The 26159-nt window shown below is 44.5% G+C and overlaps 1 protein-coding gene across 1 annotated transcript; it reads right to left on the reverse strand.

Annotated features, from left to right (window-relative positions):
• Positions 1-2211: 2211 nt before the first annotated feature.
• On the reverse strand, positions 2212-20715 carry Rnd3 (Rho family GTPase 3). The gene is made up of 5 exons (XM_041631663.1): positions 20330-20715; positions 19822-19909; positions 8550-8659; positions 5616-5750; positions 2212-4307 (listed from the first exon to the last, which is right to left on the reverse strand). Exons 1-5 carry the CDS (start codon positions 20477-20479, stop codon positions 4056-4058), a joined length of 735 nt encoding a protein of 244 aa, XP_041487597.1. The 5' UTR covers positions 20480-20715; the 3' UTR covers positions 2212-4055.
• Positions 20716-26159: the final 5444 nt, after the last annotated feature.

Raw genomic sequence — 26159 nt, forward strand, 5'->3', positions numbered from 1 at the left:
AACACTAAATAATGAAGCCTCTACTTTCAAGTAAAGGATGTCTATAATTAATTTATATTGTACAAATGCCTTAGAAATAATTTCAATTTTGTAATAGGATCCTATGGATTTATGCCAATTTTAATTTTTATTCAGCTATTTAAGATTCTGCAGGAGAAAGTTCGAGGTACAAAGCCAGTATGTTATATTACCGATGGCTCTTTGGGGGAGTGTCCAGGCTTAACTGAGGAGGACTGTCTCCTAGTGACTCTCGAACAAGCTACTAAAATTTTGGGCATGGTGCGGAGGATGCAGTAATGACTGGCAATAGGCCATTGCTCTTCTGTCGTTAAATGATGCTCGCCATTAGGGTGCACTAAGAATTCATCCTGCACACTGAATTACAGCATGGTGAATGCGGCTTAGCAGGTGAGCTGGCTACTCACAGAAGTGTTTATTACCAGCAGCCTGGCCCCCATGTGTCAGTTCATGCCAGTGTGGATCAGCCCGTCTTGGTGTGATCTACCTGCCTGTCCACCCTGACCACACTTCATTATGAATTCTCCCTGACTCTCCATTAGAGAGTGAGTTTTAATTGCACTAGATGCTCAACTCAGCAAAGCGCTGAGCGTACTAGGAGGGACTCAAGAAACATCTAGTGAACGGATGGAAAAATGACCAAAATAAAAACCGTGTGGTTTGAACCATTGTGGATGGCAAAATAACCTACCCAGAAGAAGATAAAGCACACAGAGAGTTTCAACGGTCTTCAAGAAGGAGGTCATTTAAAGCTTACATCCAATTCCCAGGCCTATTTTCCAGTTCACGCTCAAAACATCCTCTCTGTAAGACTAGAATCTTCTAAGCAACTGCTTCTGGAAAAAGACTAACGGAAGTGAGAGAGACACAGAGTCTCACTCCAAGACAGACTCACTCACATCTTTCAGTATTTAAAAAGTTCTCGATTGTAGTCACCAATAAATTGAAAGGACTGTGCACACAGTAGGCAAAATATGTATGCCAGGGCCAGAAGTCAGGGCAAAAGTAGACCAATGAAGTCAATGATGAAGACACACTTTTTCTCTTTTAGCTTCAATAAATGAAAGTGACTGAGAACTGACCAGAAGGGACATTACTGCCAAGCCAGAGAAGCCGTCAAGGTCAGCAGAATTTTTCGTCTCTGCAGCTCCCTTTCTTGGGTAACAGAGATTGTTGAGAAACAAGTTTTTTTTTTTTTTTTTTTACAAGTCTGACTTAGATGTAGGCATAGAAGCTCCCCAGTGCAGGGTTGGAACAGTGCTTTTATTTCCTTTAGTTCCTGACAACAGGAGTGAGTTACAAACATATTCAGTAAATGTCTGTGCTCCCAAAGCTTTCAGCCAGCTATCCCATGATGCCCATGCTCTTAAGAGTGTTCACTCACGTAGGAGCCTCTGGCTTCCCCTCTGCTTTGTTCTTCTGAGAATTCTTTCTAAATAAGCGACTATACCAAAAAAGGTTTCTATAGCCATTTTTTTTAAAGCCACAAAATGCAGTTTTTATATGAAATATCTAAGAAATGTTGAACCATAGTTTGGAAGTCTTACAGAATATTTTTAGGCTTTTGTGTAAAAATGTGTAAACATTTTAGTTGAAGACAACTGGACTGATGGGACCTATGCCCCCCTCCCACCCCTCCCTTACGCTGTTCCACGTGTACCTGACAATCTTCATACCAGAATGGATGTCTGCATCCTCTTGTTCTGTATTGAACAGTGGCTTCATCATAAATGAGTCTAGTTTTGTTTTGTTTTGCCTCTACTAAGTTGCAGTAGTTGGATCCTGAGCTAAGCCTGCTGCTGAACAAGAATATGCTTTGCAAGGGCATCTCTAGGTCCCCAGGTGACACACTAAGGTCACATTAGATCTCCTTGCCCAACCTAGGCCTGCACCATTCATTTCCACTATGAAAGACTTCCAGAGAATTCTGTTAACTTTTTACAGATTGATCCTATCCACTATTGTGCCTTGTTTTGTATATGTCCAAATCACTGAAGTATGACCCATTTTCTTGTGTTTTTTTTTAAAAACAATATGTCAAAATCTTCTATACATAGATTCATCTTTTTCCAAGAAAGTATTGCCGAGACTCAAATTCTGAACTTTACTAATTCCATAAATCTTAGTTCAGATTCTGCTGTCACCCGGAAGGAGCATAGCTAAACAGTGAAGAAGGAGGAAACATCCCAGGTAGACAGACATGGTTACTTTTTTATTTGAAGAAAACAAAACCAAAAACAAAAACACGTACGTTTTAATAAATACTGTGGAAACACTGACCAAACAAACATACAAAGTGACTTCAACATTAAAAAAAAAGAAAAGCAACAAAAAGTTCTGCTTTATAACAGTTATATAACTTATTTTCTTTTTACAATATTTAAATACAGAAAGCACTTGCCAGCTATTTTGTAATACTGCCCAGAGCCTAACGCCACGCCAGTCAAAGCACGCTGTGTTGGCGGAATGTCTGACTTCTATGGGAAATGATTGAAATGGCATTTTCTTGCAGAGACAAAGTGCTTGTAAGACACAGACTGGGTGCTGTAATTACCTTAATCTCCCCTCCTGCCACAGTTTAATGGAAACACAGCTTCAGCGCTTCAAGAACGAAGCATCATCATTGGGGGGAAAAACAAGCTTGTTTTCAGCAAGTACCACCTAGAAGAGGGTCCTTTCTGACATCCTCTCTGGAAGGAACTGCTCAACTGTTTTAAATGCTGATTCTCACTCTATTCATGATCAAGTGTTGAACCTGGCCCCGCCTGAATCTGGTTAAGTGACTTGGGAAATGCTCTAGGCGCATAGCAGAGCTGACTTTATAGGCGGCTTTTTTTTCCTTTCTATCTGGGTTTTTCGAAATCTTGGGCACATGGGGCCTTTGTCAGGACAACGTTCATTTGAAGGAGGTGGCATAAGGCAACAGTTCACTATCTGCTGCCAGTCTGGGGGCGCATAGCAGGTGCCAGAGCTTTTTGCTCTGTGTATCTGAAACATGACTTTCTCCCAGACACCCTCAACTCACAAACTGTGCTCTCTGCGTCAATCCCTTCACCCTTTATCTCTCCTGGTGAAAACAGTATCCATCTGCTTCTTCTTTGAATTCACTCTATCACATCAAACCAAGACACTTTTTATTTGACTTCGCATTTTTTTATCAGCGATGGCAAAAAAAGGAAAGAAAAACAAAACCACACACTCTCTTTTCTAAACAGCGCACAAAATATTACATTGAGCAATTTACCACTTGTTAATGACAACCACAAAGATGAACAAAACCATCAGACAGAATATAAAGCAACACTCTTTTTTTTTCTATTTGATCTAAGCGATCTTCGCAGTGCTGGTCCACGCATCCCATAAAGCCGCGCTGAAGCCTCGCTTTCAAACCATCTCCCACAGCCGCGACCTTCAGGAAGTCAAGAATCTCAAAGCCTCGTGAAGTTTTCCTCTCGAATCCCACGGGTCCCGATACAATTTCCATTTTAATGATGAGCTAGGAGGAAATTAGATCACATCCCCTAGAAAACTAAACGCTAAGGTCACAGTGCGAGTTCCCCGACGAGGACGGTATACTAATATATACTTTCTGAAAATGAGATTAAAACATCGGGGTAAAAAAATCAAATCGAAGTAGAGATCCATGAATAGGTTGTAACAAAAACAGAAAAAAACCAAAACCGAAAACAGGCAAGCACCATTCAGAGCATGGATTTTCTTCCCGGAGGTACTGGCGCTCCTCCTCCTCCTCCAGCCTGTTTGTAGCTCCTTTTGTTTTTGGCATAATCATCAAGTCACACTTCAAAACTCTGCAACTTATTCACTTCTCACCACGCGGTCTACATGCCCAACCTAAGGACAAGATTCCAAACACTGGGTACCCTTGCAAGGGCCTCCTAAGCCTGTGTCTATGTGACTTTGGCTGTGCACTTCATTGGACTCCATCTTTCCGGTTTGCTCTTGGTTTTTATTTTTTTATTTTTTATCTTTTTTTTTTTACACTAGATGCCCGCGTCCTCCTTACAGAGGGCGAAACTTCACATCACGGTGCAGCTCTTGGCTTTGTCCTTTCGCAAGTCTGTAGCAACAGCTGAGAGTTCTGGTCGGCTAGGCATGTGTGAAATCCGCTTTGTGGCCCTCTGAGATTTGTTCCGCTTAACGTTTTTATTTGTCTTATTTACACACGCCAAGGTGGCGACGTGAAAAATGTCCCTGACGCTGTTTTCTGACTGTAACGCCGAGCATTCGATGTAAGTGGCCGCTCCGATCTGCTTGGCCATATTTGCTCCCTGTGAAGTAAAAGAAAGAATTTCCATCAGCAGGGAGATTTTGGGGGAGATGTCGGAAAGTGTTAAAATGCCACAAAACAATCTTGCATGGGAAAATATCTAATATGCCAAATGGAGTTCCCAAATCCATTATGCAAAAAACCATATTTTTTCTTAATGAGCTACTTTGTAACTTTCTAAATATTCAATATCCAATCTTAAGGCCTTTAGTTATGTTACTCAGTAGAAACTGCTCTAGCTCCCCACAGCTTCCAAACTACTGATTTGTCCAAACAGTAGAACCCTGAGCACCCAACTCCTGAGAGGACAACTCAAAGAGACAACAGAGACACTAGGGTGTCATGTGACCCTCACTGCCACCTGGAACCAAGAAGTGAGTAACTCATAGGTCACAAGCAGGGCCACTGTGAAGCATAGTCTGATACTGAAACCATAAACGCTGTCTTCCACATAGATCTGACAAAGGTGTTTTGGCCTCCAGAGTCCATTCTGATCCTTCATGAGGCTCTCATTCCTCTCTTACTATGAATGACCCTCAACCCCAGTCAACAGGCTGTACAAAACACAGGGCTGGTGAAAGTTAAGTAATCAGTGTCTGTGATTATATTGAGCTTGTCAATAGGAAATGAAGAAGGAAGCTTGTGTTTAATTAGTAAGTAGATACCAAACTTCAGAGTGCCTGTGGATATAATAAGAAGGTGAGTATAGTCATGTTTTTTTCTTAAGTTTTTTTTCTAGCTGGGTACGGAACCCAAGCCTTACTCTTGCTGGGCAAGCGCTCTACTACTGAGCTATATCCCCAGCCCTAAAACTGAAAACCTTAAATGATATAAACCAAGTACAGCTGTAGATAGTTTGCCATGAACAATTTTAGAATCTGGTGGTGAGTTTTAGGAGAATGTGATTTTTAAACAGATTTTCCTTCCTTTGGGGCCGCCCACGTATGATGAACGTCTCAAAGGTGGCTGGCCTCATGAAGTGGTCTACTTTATTAACAACTTGACTTAGGATTTTACTGGGCATCTGAGGACATTAACCTCTCTTCAAGAGAACCACTGATTTTGATCACGTTCTCTCTTAAACACGCTGAAATTTAATACCATTGGCGAGCAGAAGCATCCAAGGGTCTCAACGGTATATGCGCCCTAATTCCTGAATGGTTTTTACTACAGAATGGCAGAACATGTCAGATTTCAGCTGACCGCTGTCTCACCTCTTGAAAAACTGCTACATTGTATTTATTACCAACAATATTCCCTTCCTTTCACTTTCACTGAAAGGGGACTTTTCTCCACTGACAGCACATACCTGATCATACGACACGGGCGTCTGCCGGTGATTTGAGAGCTCCACTAACGTACTGACGTCTGTCCGCAGGTCAGACTTACAGCCAACCAAAAGCATCTTGGTATTGGGACAGAACTCCTGAATTTCACCTTTCCACTAAGGGAAGAGAAGAAAAAAAAAGGAAATTTAACAAAGTACTGACATGCATACAATGAAAACAACAATTTTCTCACTGGCAGACGTTGGAATGCAACTTCAAATGAAGAAGCAAGCTGGTATTTAATTAGTAAGCAGATACCAAACTGTAGAGTGCCTGTGTATATTGCTTTCTATTCTGCGTGACTCACTGGTTCCTCCCACAATGAATGTATCGGGAATTAACAGAAGGTGGCTTCAACAATGTCTTAATTATGGAGGGATTTAAAAGACGAAAGCACCTTAATAATGACATATCCAAATGCATGACTACATCCTCAGATATGCTGAGTTTCTCATTACCAGGTGGAAGGCTGGGCATAAGAATTAGCTCACATCAGCAAAAGGATGCATTTCACAGACTCCACCATGAAAGACTGGGCCATGCTACCATGTGCTGGAAGTTCGAAGTATCTGGCCTACGATTAGTAAAGCAGAATGTGCCTCAAAAAACTTCCACTCAAGTGGCTGAATGGATGCAGACCGTAGCTCACGCAGAGAACTAGTACAGGACAGCAGCTAGTTTTGTAGCCCATAGGACTCGGATTTTATTATTTTTAACTGTTAAGCACTGCTGTCACGGCTACAATTTAACTATTTCCTGTCCTAACCGGAATTAGAACTTCCAGAAGTCCCTGGCACAGAGTCCAGCTGTTTCTTTTACAGCAAGTAAATGACTTTTCATGACTTTGCATCTTCTAACTTGAGTTCTCCATCATCAGGATGGGAGCCAAGCACCCCAAGAAAAATCACTGCTCCCAGAGATAAGGGGATAGAAAGCCCGAGATCCCTCTGCACGCATCCACAGAAGTCTTTTGTGCTCTGTGAAGTACTGTAATGATGATAAAGATGTAGCTACATCTCGCTGAGGATTCACAGAGCAGAGGGGACAATAACGTTTTCAAAGTGTAATACCAGAGATTGAGACATTCTGGGAGAGTGATGTAAGAGGCCACCAGAGGAGAAGGCCTCGAGTCTCAAGGTGTAGCATAGGCAACAGCATCTAGTACCAAGAACCCCACAACAATGGAAGGCAGTAACCCACAGAGTGCCTGGTCTGTCCTTTGAGGGGCTGCTCTTTCTTCCCTCCCACGGTTACTTAAGAGTCTCTATCTACCACATGCTCCTAAAAAATTATAAAAACAAAACAAGAAACCTTTTCTACCTTAAGTCACTCTGAACTCTCCAATGTTAATGGACTCCAAGACTCGATTAAGACGAAAGGCAGATGAAGTTACCATGAGCCTTAAGCCTCACACAAGCGTAAAATGCTTGTATTAATGTCACTATTTGTTTGGTCTTAAGTAACAAAGCAAATTAGGACACGAGAAAAGCTTTCTGTCATAAATTATGTATAACCCAATACTACATCAAGTACAAACTCCAGTAAATAAGAGCCTCTTTCATCTTCAGACTCAGCCAGGCACGTCGTTACGTTGTTATGAGTTGTGTGATGTTTCTGGCTTCCCCCTGTACTTGTTTACAGGTTTTGGAAACAGGGAAGGTGTATTCCTAACAGATTTCAGCAAAAGTCAACCTATGCTTCATATATTCCTCTGAATGGAAAGTAGCAAAAAACTAAAAACAACAACAACAACAACAAAAAAAAAAAAAACCTTCAGTCTATGAAGAGTGCAGAGTAGCTGAACTGCTGGCGACGCTCTGGGCGGTGGTGGCGCACGCCTTTAATCCCAGCACTCGGGAGGCAGAGGCAGGCGGATCTCTGGGAGTTTGAGGTTAGCCTGGTCTACAAGAGCTAGTTCCAGGACAGGAACCAAAGCTACAGAGAAACCCTGTCTCAAACAAAACAAAACAAAAAAGCCAAGACATCTACACAGGTGCCTCTTATTTTCCTCCTCCTCACTTTGACCAGGCCCCAGGAACCCACTGACATGCTTCGCTCTCAGACACCTCTGCCGTACACAGAGAAGAGGGGTAGTGCAGCTAGAGTCTCGCTCTCAGACCCCACAGCGCCCACAAGAGTGGATGACTAGTACGCTGCCCCATCTACAAGCACTTACGATCACCAAGAACTACCAAAGAACAAAGCCTAGATTACTGCAGGCCAAGCAGACTTCCTGACCCCACTGAACTCTGTGAAACTCCTTAACAACAAGTTCCTATAACTACCCTGGGGGCCAAGTTCACCAAAGGTCGAGCATCAGCCCTGAACACATACACAGTGGCCTTCTTAGGCCTCAAGACCCAACTACAACAGGTACCATTCCTCTTAGCCCTGGTTCCTTCTGTTCATAGCTTCTGCTAGTTCTGCCTCCACCTACAGGATCTGATCCACCTTTGCTTCCAGAAACCAGGGCTCTGTGATAACATACATGTTCGGCATAACTGATGGTTTACTAGTATTTGGTATGCACCTGATTATAATTCACGTCTAGGGACAAGCCCTATTACACATATTTCTCTTATACTAACTTCAATAAATTACTGAAATACAACTGCCTTGTCAAAATAACTCCTATTGAATTAAGGTCCATATCTGAATTGAGATCAACATCAGACACATAAGGGACAGTCTGGCAAATGAACAGAAGGCTCAGGTAGGACCTTCTTGTAGGTCTACACCATTTCTTCCCCAAAAACAAACAATAGAAGATCATAAAAAGTATTTTGTTCTGAGCTTTAAGAAGCAGATTAACGACCCAAACCTGTGGCATTCGTGTGTGGGAACCTTGTTCTGGTGTGGAAGTTCCCAGGGTTTCATCAGAGAACATAAGGCAAAAGTTCAGACTGGGCACTTACCTTTTTTAAGACACTGTCCAGAGTCTCCGGTCTACTGATGTCAAAGCAGATGAGCACAGCGTCAGAATCCGGGTAGGAGAGGGGACGGACGTTGTCATAGTAAGGAGAACCTAAGAAACAAAACACACAGGTCTCAGACAAAAACCTCCAGCATCTCTCAAGTATTAACTCTACCCTCGGAGACAAACCCCTTCCCCATTATAATATAAGACCTGCTGTACTCGTTCATTCCTGACCCTCACACAGACCCCTTCTTGTAAAGAAATGCAAACACGTACACAAAAGATTGCTTCATTCACTTGTACTAGAAGACGAGAGTGTCCTTCCTATGCGTGGGACTTCAGTTCCTGGAAAGGTCAGGAACTTAAGGTACAAATTGATAGAGTTCAAGAATTAGCATCAGAGGGAACCTAGGTGAAGCGGGGAGGGTGTGGGACCAAGGGATCTTGAGCACAACGCCATTCTCACCACTCAACGGGGAGAAGCCCGCGCTTTAGGACTGGGTGAGCCTCTGATTCTTCAATCCTAAGATGAAGAGAGTGACAACCTATATCCGTGGGATCTGAGCAAACCCAGGTGGCCGCTGGAATGTAGGGAGAGATGCGTACATATTAACCAGACGCATTGTGACTGTCCTACCGCTGTGGTCAAAGGTTAGGGGGCAGCGGCCACTAGAAATGGAGCTACTTCCTGGGAAAAAGATCCAACCTGAAGATTAGTCCCATAGTTGAATGGGGGTGAGGGGGGGGGAGGGAGGAAGAAGGCAAGACTGATGATGCACAGAGAGCCACAGCAAGGCACACGGGTGTCACTCTGTCTCCGGTTACAAGGCTGGCTAAGCCATTGACCTTTGAGCTTGCTTACACTTAACCCCAAGCCCTGTGTAAGTTTGTTTCCTGCTACAACCAAGAATGTCATAAATGCCATGTTTGGACAATGTGACCTTTTCCGCACAGTTCTACCTGCCACACTACAGCAGGACATAATCCAAGAACCTGGCCATGATGAAACCCAAAGACCTCTAAAAGTGCAAGTCCGCACCCAATCAGCCGAACCACAGAACTTTCTGGTCATTTAGAACTTTCTTTTTCAGGCACCTTTATGAATTCCAAGTGCTGGGAATTCATGCAAGGTCAATAATTATGAATTGTGAAATAGTTTGACTATAAAGTGGAAGATAACTTATCAGTTGCTGCTTTGATGAAACGAGTTCCATCACACAGCCCTTTCGCAGACAACACGGAAACCACTTACTAGGCAAATGCAAATACATTCAAACTTCTTTGAATTTATTTTTGACATAATTTTGTATTTCTGGCAGAAAAAAAACATAGCATGTATTCCCTAAGTCAAAACTTCACTAGTCAAAGTCAAAATGAGGAAGGGGGGGGGCACTTCCAAAAAAACAAAATAAGCCATTTGTAGGCCTGGTGAAAAAGGTTCTAACAAGCAGGAGGATTACAGGTGTGAGGCTGCCTGAGTGGATTGAGCTGGTCTCACTCCACACGAGGACACTGGTATCTCCATATTAGTTTTCCATGGAGCAGCTACGTGATACTGTGTCCCAAGGAAAAAGTAAAAAGACAACAGACCTCCTGGAGTCTGTTCTTGTGTCATAGAAGTGAGTGTAGTTGGTGCAGGTGTTCTGAGCCCTGGGCACTCACTGCAAACCCTGGCCACAGTGTACCTGCTTCATTGGATGTTTTAGAGATGGAGAACGTGAGTCTGCTGAGCTAGGAACAAGGAGGACGTTCTAGGGGTCAGGAGGGAAAGTGCCACCACGGAAGGCAGTCTAAGAAGTTCTCAGGGAAGGCAGCAGCTTCCCACTGGCTGCTGGAAGGCGGAAGGACACTAACAAAGCCTGCGCGAGAAGGTACTTTCCCACAGTTAGAGTCCTGAACTGAACAAGTCTTGTCACTTGAAATAGCAAGATGCACAAAAACAAAAACAAAAAAAAAAATGAGGCCGTTGCTAAAAATGGTCACCCTTTCAGCCACTTGAAGAAATTCGAGGTGATGAGAATAATTCACTTGAGTTCAGTTTAAGCTTTTCTTGAGAGGGGCGACTTTACTCTATACGAATATATTGCTGTTTTACATTAGTTCTGCAGTTACACTCCACTGTAACTTTCCTTGTTTGTGTGTCCAAAGTCTAAGTTCCACCCAGCTCTGGCTGTAAGCATTAGAATATCTCTTTTCTGATAGGCAGCCACAAAAATCCCAGACAGGACGGGAAGGAGAAGAAAATTCAAACGAAGACAGAGGAGCCTCTCTTCTCCTCTTCAAAGCTAGATTAAATGACCTGACCCGACCTGTACAGTCAAGGCCAGCCTGTGTCAGCGGAACAGGTGTCAGAAAGCTCAGGTCTCATGCTTTCCAGGCTCCAGGCCTACGGGACAGGACTAGCATCTGCAGGTGCCAGGCTCCCTCAGGACAGGATGCTGCAGGCACTGCACTGCATGGCAGAGCGGGGCTATTGTCCAGGACAATGGAGACCATCTTGTCCAAAGGTGACTGAAGAAAGTCAAAGGGGCAAAACTAATTTAATTAAACTTGGGACTGCTGGGAAAATCCAGAGAGCCGGGTTGCAACATTCCAGTCACCATGTGGCTGCAGAGAACACCCTGCCCTTTGTGGGCCGTTTCCCCTCCCCCACCCGTCTTAAGGCCACAAAGGGATCTGGCTTTGTGTGCTCTGCCCTCTGTCACAGGCAGGGGATTGCTTGCTTATGAAAAAGGAAAAAAGAAAGAAAGAAAGAAAGAAAGAAAGAGAGAAAAGAAAGGAAAAGAAACCAAGGCAGCTTTTGTGCTCAGTGGCTATATGCAAATAAGTGAGAAATTTACCCTCTTGATTGACTTTAAAAGAAAACAGTTCTCTTCGCGTCAACCAGGATTCTCCTGGAGGCCTGTTTCTGCTTTTGTTTGCATTTGGCTTCGCAGTTTGGATGAAAATACATATGTAGTGTAACACTCCATGAGAAAGCAGCCACTGAGCTCGGAGGTGAAGCGGGAACTCTGAATTCCCTTTAATAAGGTCTCATTACGAGCAGCACTTTGATCTGAGCCTCGTTCAACCCCCGACAGTAAACAAGGCAGCTTTTTGATCAACAAGTGCCCAGGGGCACTAATAAAACGGATCCCAAAATTCATTAGTCATAACTGTAATGTGACCACCAAGGAGAACAGTGACTTGACACAGAAGATGGGACAATTGAGGTTTTTCGAGAGCTTACAGTCAATTTCTTTTTTGGGAAAACAAAACTATTGTTTCCTTTTTTCTTTTTTCTTTTCAGAATAAGAAAGTGAACGATAGGATTGCAGAACCAGCCTAACAGGAAATGTCTAACAGCTCATTGGGTAAGAGGATCCTTTCTTCTGTGTTCTTCCCTATAGGGCCCTGCAATTGCACAAGGGGAGTAGGCATGTGTGGGAAGAATCCTAGGAATGCCCCGTCAACTGAGGAGGCCGGAAGACAGGAGAGACTCCAGAAGAAGGAGAGGAGAGTAAGCCAGAAAGTGAGACCACTGCCAGCCCTTGACTCCTGTAGCCTGCTGCATCCCCCGAGAACCCCTAGAAGGCAGGCTTCCAGAAAGACTCATTTCTGTAGACCCTAGTTAAGTGCATCAGGCACTAACTGAACATGTCTTCTGGTGTGCTAAATGGTCCTGATGTTGCGTGCCGTCTGTACTTCAGTACCTAAGGATGGACTATAGTTAAAGCCCAATAAACCTAGATTATGAAGCTTTGCTTTTCAAGTCAAACTTTCTCTGCATGTGGAATAGGCTTCAGGCAGAGGGACCTTTTCAGGGCAGCATTTCCTTAAAGACAGCACTGTTCTTAAGGTCCTTTTTAAGTAAGTAACCTTCCAGTCTCTCCATAGGAAAACGACAGGGAGCTGTATTAACTTTGTGTAAAGATAGAACTGGGCTATATGTGAAACAAGTGTCTCATCCTGTCCACCCCCACCCGCCAGCTGAAAGACTTTATCCAGGCATAGATTAGAACAAGCCTGATTGCTTTGGGGGCTCTTCATTGTCCAAGTTTGGCAAACACCGACAAAGTTCTGAAAGACTTTTGCAATGGCGCGTCTACACACCCTTGTCTTCAAGATCATTAATTTGGGGTGAGAGGCAAATTTCCAGCCCAAGAATAGTCACCCAGTGCCTCACCTTGAAACTCCCTCTTCAGACACATACCTGCCTGCTGAAGTCACCCCACTGCGGAGGTGCAGAACGCCATATATGTACATAACTAAACGGCATGTGGAAGAAGAGGTATGCCTAGAAGGGAGGCGAAACCAGTTCAAGCACCGAAGCTTTAGAACAGTCTGCAAACTGGGAATCCTTCTTACTGGGCATTTTCAAAGCATAACCTCTTACCCATGAAGTAAGATGGACGCTCTCCCTAAATAAATTCCTACCAAGAGCAAGATGTTGGGAATAGTGGGTGTTTGGGGCAGAAAAAAAAATACAGTAAGTTGTGGTTCTTTTAGTGTTAACCAAGGCCACGTGGGTAAGGAAGCAAGCCCCATGAGGGACCATCACCAGAGGGGATGCCATAAGAGAGCAGCAGGTTCAGGAATGGGAGTTGAGTCTAAACAAGACCTTGAGACTCTCTTTCAGTGTAACATTCTGCCGAATCCTTCCCCCAAATGACTGTATCACAGACATCAACGCCCCCAAAATGCCACCACCACCCGGTGCGTTAATGATATTTTGTTCATGTCTTCTACTGAATCAGACTCTTGGAGATTATGAAGAGATCTTATGAAAACATGTGGGCAGTTCTGTGTGTTCTAATTCTGTGGGCTGTACTACACAAGTATACAATTGGATATAAGCTCAGAGGGGTAAAACTGACATCGCTCTTTGAGGGCTCTAAGTAGCATTTTGATAGTAATTCTCAATCTCGAGATACTTGAAAATAATAGGAATCCTCCCCTTTGACTGATATTGTATCCACAAAGGCTTTTTTTTTTTTTTTTTTTTTTTTTTGAGACAGGGTTTCTCTGTAGCTTTTTTTGGTTCCTGTCCTGGAACTAGCTCTTGTAGACCAAGCTGGCCTCGAACTCACAGAGATCCGCCTGCCTCTGCCTCTGCCTCCCAAGTGCTGGGATTAAAGGCGTGCACCACCACCGCCCAGCTGATTATGTAAGTTTTAAAAAGTCACATTATCATTCAATCCAGACTAAAGTCATTTTGTTTCCACGGCTTTGCAAGGGTGATTATCTTAGCATGGAGTCCCTCAAGTGCTTTCACTTTCCACATGCTATAACATTAGGCTTGTGTTCGTAAACCACTGTGCTCAACACCTGCCCGAACTTTGGAAGTAGCTTGCTTTCTGTGTTGGAAAAGTATGAATTTTTGCCAAAAAAGGACTCTCTGAATGTTGCCAATATGTTTAAACCAGAAGACATTTCAAGGATATCAAAACAAGACAGAGGCCCAGCTGATTCATTTGGCACACCCTACCATACATCACGAGCTACGTGGAGAAACTGGGGATCCACGGTGTCCCATTTCCATGCAAGAGAAACTACTATTAATGAAGAAAGACTTGGTTATGTCAGGAGCGTTAGAGTGAGCCATCTGGACACCTTGCTTAAATGTGCAACTTAGGAAAAGCCAAATTGGAAAAGGAAGCTGGCATTGAATGGGGTAGGGGAAAAAAGAAAAGAAGTCTAGAGATAGATGAAGATTTGCCTCCAGTCAAGTTGTGTCTAACCCTAGCCCACAGTTCAGTGTAGGAAGCCTCACTTTAACAGCTGGGCATGATTTAGACACCCTAGGTCCTAAGGATCATCATGACTCAGAAAAATACCTGGTTCTGTGGAGTGTGTTCTGCTGTTCAGATCAAAACCATTTTCTGATGAGTCTGTAAACTCTTTAGCCTATCCTGAATTCTTAGCTCCCTGTGAGATGCTCAGGTTGGAAATCTCCACTTTGAGAATCTGGGTTTTCCCTGACCGCCATTAAGTGTGAGCATGTTTTAAAGAGCAGGGGACTTTAAGGACTTTGGGGGAGCTGAGTCAACTTGTAGAGAAGAGCTGGAATTATGGGAGCTTTAATGGACAGGAAGACCTGAGTTGGGGGCTTGGACTTGGCACAGGCATCCAACGCCTCTTGAGTCTTGTTGCTGCAGGTGAACCCACCATTCCCACCGAGGTGCCTCTTCCTGTAACCGTGGTTTCCATGTTGCTGTTTGACTATGGAGAGTTCATAAAAGATGCCCTGAGAAGGATTCCTCATCATGTTGAAGTCCACAGACATTTGCTCCTGGCAGCACCCCATGCTTTCTCTGGGCTTGTCATTTGGTTTCTTACTTTACCCTGGAGGAAGTGTGGGTATTTTAAATTTCCACCTATAACCACAGCATTTTTGTTTTGTCTTGTCACCCTATAGAATGGAAGTAGCCTGAGGACAGGAGACAGCCCGCCCCTCCCCCCATCTCAGATCAGCAGGGCTGGCAGATGGCAAACCTATTTTACAATCACAGCTTCATATCATGCCCAGATGTGCTCATTTATATTTTAAATCACACACACAAAAAAATGAATAAGCAGTCTCCTTTTAAACTGCTTCCCTTGGTTAATACAAAGATGAGTCTCCAAAAACGGTTGAAGCATTTCCATTCTTGCCAGGGAATATTTCGTTAGGGCACTTGCCATCAAGACTGGCCTTGGAATTTGATGGAAAAGCTGAAATATACCTTTTTTTGTTAGATTTGTGTTTATTCTGAAGGCTGTCTTCAAAGTAAAGTAATTAAGATTTTTATCTGTTGCTCCGAATATAAAATGTGGGGAATAAGGTCTTTTTAAAAAAAAATAGTAATACTAGAAACAAATATAGGAAGTGTTAACTTTAGCATTCAGAACCAGAAAGGTGTTCATAGCATATTAAGATTCAAAAGAGTTTTCACAGGGCAATAACACAGTTATTAACCGGGAATCAGCAGTTGAGTCGAATACGTTAATAATATGCCTTAAATAAAATGTGTATTAACTTGCCCTGGTTCAAAGCTGACATGAATGGCTATTACTCCCTAAATCACATATGCGGAAATTACCCTGCAATCTAGTTCTAGGAAAAGATATGGTGATCTTTACGTGACAAACTTTCTATTATTAGCAGGCATTTGGCTTCATGTTACAAATTGCTTCAATGTTTGGCAAGCTTAGCAGATTTTTTAGAACTACTTTGGTTTCATTTCTTACTTTAAAATACCAAAACTCTTCTCTCTCTCTCTCTCTCTCTCTCTCTCTCTCTCTCTCTCACACACACACACACACACACACACACACACATATCTCATTTGGGAAATTCTGAATATTCTCCAGCTCATTTCTGCAGTCATTAATAAACTCATTTACTAATGAAAAGAAAATATTTCTTAGTAAAAAGGAAGAAGGGGACCCCAATACTACCTTTAGAAATCCCTCATTTTTGAAGATTTTCCTATTTATAGAAAGATTTTGTTAATTTTGGAGTATTTTAGTAGCCCTAAGAGTCAATTGGCCCCATGCCACTGTGGCTACTGTGATTGGTGAGTGCCTGGGGAAACACAGGGAGACTGTTCCTCACCTAAAGCAGTGGCTCTCAACTTGTGGTTCACGACCCCCAGGGGGTGTCCAATGAGTCTATCACAGGGGCCTAAGACTCTCTGCATATCAGATATTTACATAATGATCCATAATAGTAGCAAAATTGCAGTTATGAAATAGCAACAAAAATAATTTTATGGTTGGGGGTCACTACAACATGAGGAACCAACCGTGTTAAAGGGGCACAGTGTTAGGAAGGTTGAGAAGCACTGATCTAAAGACTGTGTTGACTTCCACACACTACTGGGGAAGCCTCATGGGGAAACACATTGGGAACCAGTTGGAAGAGGTCACTAGCGTTCAAGAATGAAGTGCTTCCTAAGACAGAATCATCCTAGGTCTAAAAGAGGACCTGCTTCTAGTAGATACAGAAAGAAGGAAGAGGAACAGAGAGGAAGGAGATAGTAACTGCCTGGGCCCCCAAAGAGCAATGAATTCTCATATTCTGCTTCTATCTGGTATCCTTCCCCTCGTTCCAATTGGCAGTTTTGCTTATGCATGATCACATGACTGCTTCCAGGGGAGGCAGACACTGAGGAGCTGTGGTTCATGCATAGGAAGCCTGGAAAAGAATTGCTTCTGTTTCCTTAATGTTTGCTCTTCTGTTGGAAGACTGAATACAATAGCAATATCACCAAAGGGCACAGTTTATATTCTCTCCCCTCCCAATTTTCTCAACAGTAATCTCTCTCACATAGTCTTAGAAGAGAGTAAGGCATTACATTCAGGGCTCTATGAACTTGGTTTGGATCTTCTCTCCAGAGATAAGACAGTAGCGTGGGGAAAATCAAACACAAGAAGAGGCATAAAGTATATGCAACTATTTTCACATCTCAACAAAATAATGTCTTTGTGGGTGAGAAAATGTTAAAAAAAAATCTTCAGGAGCTTGTCAGCAAAAGCAAGTGAATAGGAAAGATGACAAGATTATTGGGAAGCATGAACTTCCTACTGGAGGCCACTTTTGATAGAAACAACCTATTCCTAGAATTTAAGCAATGTTCTGTAACTGTGTTTAATTAACTAACATCTCACTTCACAAACAATACAGTGGAACCCCAAATAATTCCCTATATCTCCTTTTCCATTTGTGTAAATCTAAATTTTAAGGAAGGCTTCGCAACTGGATAATTTTGCAGTACAATACTGCTGCCATCAGCTTTCAAACCGTCACATTTTGCAGAAACATGCATACGGTTTCCTTTCACTAAATAAAAACATAAGGCATTGTTTCACTACTGATTTCATTTCAGGTGATTAATTTGATGAAAATCAATATTTATGAAGTTGCCATTCTTAAGGCTCAGGTAATTCTGTGACAATTAATGCCAGGAGCCCTGTATCCCTGGCAACTATGCACATCATTATTAATTTGCTCATTCTTTAGGTTTCATTGGGTGACTATTGCATGCAGAGATTGTGAACTACATAGTTCTAAGGCTTGAAAATATCTGGTGCTATTTGCAACAGTCTCCCACTATAAGCTGTTCATACACATTCGTTTATTTGCTAGGCCTTGGAAGGCTTGTGCCTTTGCTCTCTTAAAAGGAGGGGGGTGGCAAGTTCGGCCCATGGGCACCCAGTCTAAAAATCTCCGTTGGTGGTCTTGTGACTCTTGGAGCTTGAGACAGGGATGTACAGCCCAGCATTCCTAGAAGTCCACCCATCCCCCTTCTCATCCAAATAGTCTCATTCCTAAATCCACCAGGAAGCCTGGCTCAGCTCAGAATCTGGCTTGGTTTGCAGGCTGTGAGAACCTCAGCACGGGATGCCAGATCCACTGAGACGAGGAGCTGAAGCCAGCCAACGTCCCGGGAAACAAAAAGACCTGCCTGTCCAGACACTAAAGCCAAGACGTGATAGCTGGGGGAGATCTTGCACATTATCCAGCTCAGCGACTACCCTCTTTATACAGATGATGAAAATGAGGCCCAGGGAGGTAGAGATTTGCACACAGAAATCCCTGGTAACCAGGAGCTAAGACCACAACACAGCTTTGTATCAAAGACTGTATCAGACCCCACTGCTCCACGGCACGACTAAATAATTCTTATCGAGCAAAGTCCAAACAGGGCTGTCCAAACAGGGCTTGGTGGGAGAGAGGGAGTGCTGGTGCTAATTACTGGTACCACACCAGCTGTCCTGCCCACTAGGCATAACAATTACCGTGATATGTCTGAGAACGGGAGCCTAATAAAATACTACGCTATGCCATAATTCTGACGATAGAAACTAGTAGTAAGAATTCCTCTAGCACTTTCTCTATAGTATCAAGTCTGTGAGTCTGTGTATGTAACCTCAACAACACCAAAAAAAAAAAAAAAAAAACCTTGGCGCAGCTCAAGGAAGAGCCTGGCTCTCCAGGGGGAAACTAGATCCATCCTTCTTACTGCAGCAGTCTGAGCATCTGGCACCGACCGTGAGAGGCGCCGGTGCGAGACTTTCCTTTAGCCTTTGTGCCGGGGCTGCCTCTGGAGACCTTGTGACTCTGGCCCCTTCCTCCCGCTGCCTAATCCCCCAGGTCCCTCAGAGGTTCCAGCCCAGGGTGTGGGAAGCTCGCTGAAGCTCCACGAGGCCACTCCCAGCTGAGCGCGGCTCCTCCTCGGGCCACCCCGCCTGACAGCAACCCTGCGTGTTGGCGCTTGTGCACTCCTCCTTGCCAGTTTCGCCCGAATCTGTCTGGCAGCCCAGTTCCCCACGCGCACCGGTCTTTCCCCTCCCTTCCTGGTAGTTTCTGCTCCTCCAGAGAAGGTATGATTTTTACAAACAGCACGCCTTCTCCCGGGGCGCCTCCGGCCTGGCTTGCTAAAGCTTGGGTACCAGGAGAGGCTCAGTGCTGTCCTTAACTGTCTCTACCCCGAAGTCAACCTGGGCGCCAGCCTTCCCACCCGCGGAGATCTGTCCTCCCCACCTCCGTGCCACATAGGTGGGTGGGCGCGTGGGAAGGCAATAACCCGGCCTTGAACCCTAGACCTCTGGACAGAACCCACCACGGCGCCAATAATTCAAGTAGACAGGAAGGTCAAAGGCGAACGGTGCTGCCTGCGGCCCTGCAGGCTGGCGAGGCAGAAGCAATGGGGGTAGGGAGTGGCATGTTCCGAGAGCTGGCACAGAGTGATCCCCGGGCAGCCTCAGAAGCAGCTCTGCGCCGGTGACACGGAGGCTGCGGGGGCGGAGGCTCCGCGGTGGCCGCTGCCCGCACCACCAGCGCATTCCTGGCAGTAGGCGTCACTGGGCGCCGCCGGCGGCCGTTCACCCTTCTCCCCCAGCGCGGAACCCGCACGCAACCGGGTGGCTTCGGGGATCTTCTCCCAGCTCAGCCTGCCCCCCTGCACACCCCGCCCCCCGCTCCGTAACCAGATGGTTGATGACACCCACGAGGGGCTTCCTCTGCGAGCGGGAGGGCTCCACGCTGCTCGGCATGCACCAGCACCCGGCCACCCTGGCGGCCTGATCCGGCATGGCCCCAAGGACGGACATCACAGGCCACGCGGCCACAGGAGGCTGCTCCAGCAGCGTCACCCCCGGACACACAGCGTTCTTCTGGCCCCAAGGCCACAGTCACCCCCCATCGTCACCCCTGCCCAAGAAGGACAGCATTTTCCCACGGACAGGGCACCAGATCCCGAGCCCCGCGGCGCACCGGCCCAGAGAGCCACGCGGTGTGTTCTTACCTGAAGTGTCCCACAGGCTTAACTCAATTCTTTGTGTGTCGATTTCAAAACTGGCCGTGTAATTCTCAAATACCGTAGGGACGTAATTCTGGACAAACGAATGGGACAGAAGAAGAAGGAAAAAATGGCAACGTGATTATTAAAAATATTAACGTGCATCGAACACTTCATGGGAAATACCCCAAGCCCCCAATTTAAAAAAAAAAAAACGCACCCCCCGCCACCGCTACACACTAAACACGCAGCTCCCTCCCGAGAGCCCACCCAGGTTTCCCCATCCGGCTTGCCACTCTGGAACCAGCAAGTTTCGGGGGACCAAGAGCCCAGGGTGCTGGCACATCCCTGCCCAGAGGTTTCCAGGGCACTTTCCCTTCCGAGCAGTGTGGCAGTGGAGACCGGCTCGGCGTGAGGGCGACTTTGAAGAGGAAAATCACAGAGAGCAGACGCTCTCTTCCAGACTGGGGACCCCACCGGCCGCTCCCCTCAGAGCCGAGCAGGTCACACTCACTTCGGGGAAGCAGTCCTTTGCGAAGACGTGAAGCAGCGCTGTTTTCCCACACTGGCTGTCGCCCACTACTACTATCTTGCATTTCACGTTCTGATTAGGATCCATGATAGATTTACTGGATAATTTCTGGCTGGCTCTTCTCTCCTTCATTGATGTTGCCTTATTTTCTCTTGGAACAGGAATTTTTCTCTTCAGAAGAAAAAAATATATATATACTTCTCTATATAAAAAGCAGACTAAAAAAATAAATCGCAAGGCCGGTGGGAACCCCTTAAGCGCAGCGCAATGGAGAGGCAGCGGCTCTTAACTCCCCTCCAACAAGTTTTCTGCCTGACTCCGCGACTCTCCTCCCAAGTCCAATTCCAATCGGTCTGCTTTGTTTCACGCTCTCTGCGCGGCTTTATACGCCGAGCCTTCCAATCCCGTCTGCTTTCTCAATGAGAGAAGGAAACTGATCCGCCTCCTCCCCTTTTATGGAGCCTGGGAGCCAGCGCCGCCGCTTAGTTGGCGGAACGTGTAGGCAGTGCGCCCTCTAGGGTAGAGTGCAGGATGGCTCACAGGCTTTGCTGGTGGACAAACAGCTCAGCACCAGGGTGAAGGGGGAAAGGGAGAACTGTGCACACGGGCTCGGTGCTGGAATTCTTTGCAAACTGCTTTCCAAGGGGCGCGTCTCCAAGAAGCCCCGTGATTATCTGTGAAAATAAAGAATATTTCCCACTCAAAGCCTAATCATGAAAAGGAAGTAAATCTTAGAATGGGAAAAAAAACTAAGAGGTTATACCGAAATAATAATAACAAAATTAATATTAACAGAAGAGATTGTGTTAGGTACATCACATAGAGGGTGGGACGTTTCCTAAACCGACTTATCTCAAACACAACTGGTTTTCCTGAATCTGTGCAGAGGACTGGCTATTCAAACTTGTTAGCTTCAGCCATTCCAGAGGGGATATAGCAAAGGGGGGCTGAAGGGAGAGGATAAAAACTATCAGAGACTCAGTCCCGCTGCCACTCTCGCTCTGAGAACGCTAGAACCGGGGGTCTAAGTGCTCTTCTGCCCCTTCAGCTGCAGCCCCCACCCCCAAGGATCAAGGCACTCTGCACTGCACCCAGAAAACATGCATGACCACACTTAAAAACTCAAGGACACCCCCATCCCCCACCCACATCCATACCACAACCACTCCGAGTCTCCCTACCCACAAATCTTAGAAGGGTAAAAAAAAAAAAAAATAGGGACCATGTGTGTTCTCTTGTTTTTCAAGGGCAGTGTCTTCATTGCCTGTAACTCCAATGATCACAAGGCTTCAGTTGCTCAGTTTGTAGTGACGGTGTTTGGGAACACAGTTCAGTCTGTAAGATGCTTGTTCTGCAATCATGACTTGGGGTTTATCCCCCAGCACCAGTTTAAGGAACTGTGCACGGACGCACTCCTGAAATCCCAGAACTGAGGAGGCTGCTTCAGGGGATCCCTGGGACTTGCTGCCAGACAATCCAAGCACATCGGAGAATAGAGATTCAGCGAGAGACCATGACTCAAAACTAATGGAAAGAGCAATGGAGGAAGACACCTAGTGTCAACCTCTGGGTTGCACAGGTATAAACATGTACATATACACATAAGTTCACACACACACACACACACACACCTCACACATGACCCTTTATGGCAATTTTTGGACATGTAGTAAAAAACTGAGGATTAAAATGAAAAGTATGGTGACCGAGTAAGCAGCGAGTTGCTAGGACTATGAGTTCAGGGGACCCAGAATGCTATCTTATTTCTTTGAGAGCTGAGAAATCTGGATCCTTCCCTTAAGGGACAGTCCTGACTCTATTGTCCTGGATAGGCTGACAATGGAAAGCAGAAAGCCAGCCAACGTTCATACGGCTGTGTTTGCCAAAATTTGCTTGGGGGAGCTCTATTCCCTTCTTCACATAGCTCACGAAGGAGGCACTGGCCAGTATCTTCTGAAGACTTACTATGCGCTTTATGGTTACAGAGGTAAAAGCATCTTGTGAAAACTTAATGCAGTTGAACCTATATTCATCTTCAATATAGTTGAATGTAACATTTCCCTAATCTAAGTGCAGGAAACATCCATCAGGTTATCTGTTTGGTGGAGAAGTAATGGCTATAATAATGGGGGGCATGCGTTCAGAAAGAGCTGTATCAGTCCCTGACCTTCATGCCTTCTGGCTAAGTGACATTGGAGCAGTTATTTCACCTCTGTAAGCCTCAGTTTCATCCTCTTTAAAACGGGATTCATGACGGCATCTGAAAGGAAATGCTAAGGAAGTTTGGGAAAGAGTCTGTGGTAGAATAAAAGCTCTGCCCTTATTCAGTATTTCTCTGTAGCTTCCACTTGCTCTCCCAGAACCAAGACACATATGTATCTTGGTGGATCCTGGATCCATTAGTCAACTTACTGATAAGAAATGGTCACATCCTTTTGTTTTAAACCATAACACCTTCCCGCTTCAGAGATACGACTTGATCTTCCACATTCCTGAATTGATGTAGTTTATATAGTTAAAGTCCCACTAACTAGAATTAATTATTAGTTATTTGAATGGACTTAATGAACTGGACATCAGATAATTTGTCATCTGAGCTATATCTGAGAGCAAAATGAGACACCAGCAATGATACAGTAGGCCTCCCTCCAGATATAAAAGGAGTTTACTTCACCAAATAGTAGTGTAGTCATTTCCCCAGAGAATAATCTAGAAACATAGAGGATAGCTATTTTTGGAAATCAGGTGACCCGAATCTCCAGAAATCTGCCAGCTGCCGAGTGAATTTAATGGATGTACAACGAAGTAGAAAAACCAACCTCCCAAAGCCACCAGATTTGATTATTTCTAGGAAATGAATTATTTCCTTTTGTCTTTCGAACATTATTTTTAACACCCAAACATTTAGCTTAGCAATTATTTATTAAATGCCTTCTATCTACCGGGCACTGTTCTAGGAGTTTCAAACAGAGTTTTAAATAAGTAAATATGCAAATTTCCTTCTGCTCCCACAGCACATACACTGCAAGCTGTGCTCAATGAAACATAAGGAAGAGAGCACAAAGGTCAGAAGAAATGTGTTAAACACTGTAGAGAAAACCAGGGTCCTCTGAGAAAACTTAGTGTAGTGGGAACTTCTCAGTGTGTCTGTTTGGAGATGGATCCTTGATGGGGAGGAGAAATCAGCCACCAGCCAGTCTTCCACAAGGCTGCTCCAAGCAGGAACACGCAACAGAAAGGTCATAAGGAGGCAAGTGTGGCAGGTTTCAGGGTTAGAAGGAGGACCAGACCGAGAGGCACTGAAGGGAAACCTTCAGGAGTAGGAGATCCCAGCAAGGGCGGGGGCTGAGTAGAAGGCCTTAGAATTTGGATATTTTTGGAAGGGCTCCATGAAACCAGGCACAGGAGTACTTGGAGCAGGGGCACAGCGTGGATACACAAATGAACAAATGGATGTCTGGTGTTGTGGGCCTGCCGTGAAACCCTGTCTAGGGATCACCCCTGACCTACTGGTCTACCTTGGGTGCTTCTCCTTGTTAGCGTTTCCTTGGCTACTGATAACTCTTACTTTGCTAGACCTTGACAATTGACGGAAAATAAACAGCCAAAAAAAATAAATTGCATGGTTTTGTTCATTGCACGTCTTCAGCTGTTCCTAATGGTTTGACCTGAAACTTCATCTCTTTCTCCTGTGGCTAACCCTTTACCCTTTAATACCGGGGAGGGGGTCTTCCTTCTACAGCCAGTGCTGTAATTTTAGATGATTTTATGCCAGGAGAGAGACTGAGAGCCAACATCTAGGAAAAACACAAACAATAGTTCTGGGTTCTTTCTATCATAGATTTTCATTTTAGCTCTGACTACCCCAACATGCTTATTGTCTGACCTAGGACAGTCTCTGAGGTCTTTTCCTTACTTACGTGAAAGGAACCATTACTACCTGGCTTTTTTACATTGCACAACAAGGTTTAGGAAATCACGAGCCCTGCCCTGTAAGACATTCCTCTTTAGAAATACACCACAGACCACCCGGGCTCCGCATTCCAAGCTCAGTGTGTTCACGGCTATCTCACAAGATATACCAATGGTGCAATAAAGCATCATTGTTGGTCTGGATTGCTTGTCCGTCTTTAGACGTCAGCAAATACATCGGAAAAGCAAATACATTGGAAAACTGAGCTCATAGTGAGAAGAGAGCACAGGTCACCTGCAGGCCTAACCCAGGAAAGGAGAGAAACTGGACTTCAAAACAAGAAAAGGAACCGCCTGCCCTCAAAGACATTATGTCAGAAAATATGGACATGACTCATAGGCACGCTCTCTGAGAATTTAATAAGGTGATGGATAGTAAATCGCTTCCAAGTTGTGGAGAATAAGGGGAACAATATAGATACAAACTTTCCTATACTCAAAAGTGTTGATTTCTCTGCTGTCTCTTGGGAAGTAACCAGAAAAGGATGCTCGGTGGATTAGTCTGACACATTAACAGCTATTGTTTTTGGTTTTGGTTTTGTTTTTCTGAAAAAAGAATTGAAGAAAGAAAGTTCATGGCATTCAATAGGTTAAACTTGTTATTTGGGAAGAATTTGTTCTACCAATACCAATCTTTTTCTTCATTTTCCCATAAAGAGTTCACCTATATGCTTTGCCCAAGCGCCCTGGCCAGTTTTCTCGGCTGTGTAGTAAGAATGCTCCAGTCTGGGTTGAAGTAACTGGTCTTGTTTGTCTTCCTTCATGCTAATACAGTTTAATGCTGCCATGTGGATTTAGACCTGTCTGTGGTCAGCAGAAGACACTGCCCTGCGAACGCTGAATGATAAGCCATTGGCAACCTGATCACCCATCTCTTTGTTCATAACGCATCTGAGAAACAACTCCTTGCCTTCTGTAGAGACAGCTAGATAAATTTAGGTCTATGGATTTTAGAGCACATATAATCCTTTCCAACTGCCTCCCCCTATGTCCAGATTCCTAATTTTCAACTGCTGATGGCATTTTCTATACTTCAGCATTTCCCAGAAAAAGAGAATGAACTGCAGATTACTACAAAATTGTCCAGCGGGTGCCAAATATTCAATCATACTTTGTGCCAGCTGGAAAATAGAATATAAAATGTATATTTGAGAATGACCTCTAAGAGAAAACATTTTGAGCACGTTCCTTTAGATTGCTTTCTTTGAACAGAGCAGGGTGGTAAGTTCTAGAGAAGTACCCTCTTGAACATCTTAGTGCAGTCAGAGACTAGCAAAAATCTTACTGGGAGCAAATCAGATCACCTCTCAGCATTGCCGGGACTTCCCTGTCAGGAGATACACTGAGTGAGTTATCGGTGGCTATGTCAGTGGGCAAAGCAGCATTTGATATTTTAACTTCAAAGATGCAAAGAGAGATATACTATTAAAGGTTTCTGGGGGGAAAAATCCCCTTAGAGAATCCCAGTCCCTTAGGCCAAACCACTTACCTAGTTGGTATGTAAAAACTTAATTGAAGTTTGTGCTTGCTTAACTCAAAAGAAATACCTATTAGATTAAAAACTATTTGTAAATGAAAGCATCTTACAGCTATTATTTGGCCATTTCTGGCCTCAGAGTGTGAAAACAAAAGACAGTTGACAAGGATAGCTGGAGAATACTTAATCCTGTGGAGAAAGGGGGGGCTGGGGTACTTAGCCTTGACCTACTCACTCACCCCCTTTTTGTTCATAATGATTAGACACAGAATTTGTGGCACTGGCTTTCATATGTATTTGGAGCTGTGAACCTCATCTCTGCTCAACATAAGCAACCAACTAGCAAAGGAAAACATGCAGATG

Source organism: Microtus oregoni, unplaced genomic scaffold, assembly GCF_018167655.1.
Source record: "Microtus oregoni isolate MIOR12 unplaced genomic scaffold, Mior012 000037F_ref0000500, whole genome shotgun sequence".
In the NCBI taxonomy this organism is placed as follows: Eukaryota; Metazoa; Chordata; class Mammalia; order Rodentia; family Cricetidae; genus Microtus; species Microtus oregoni.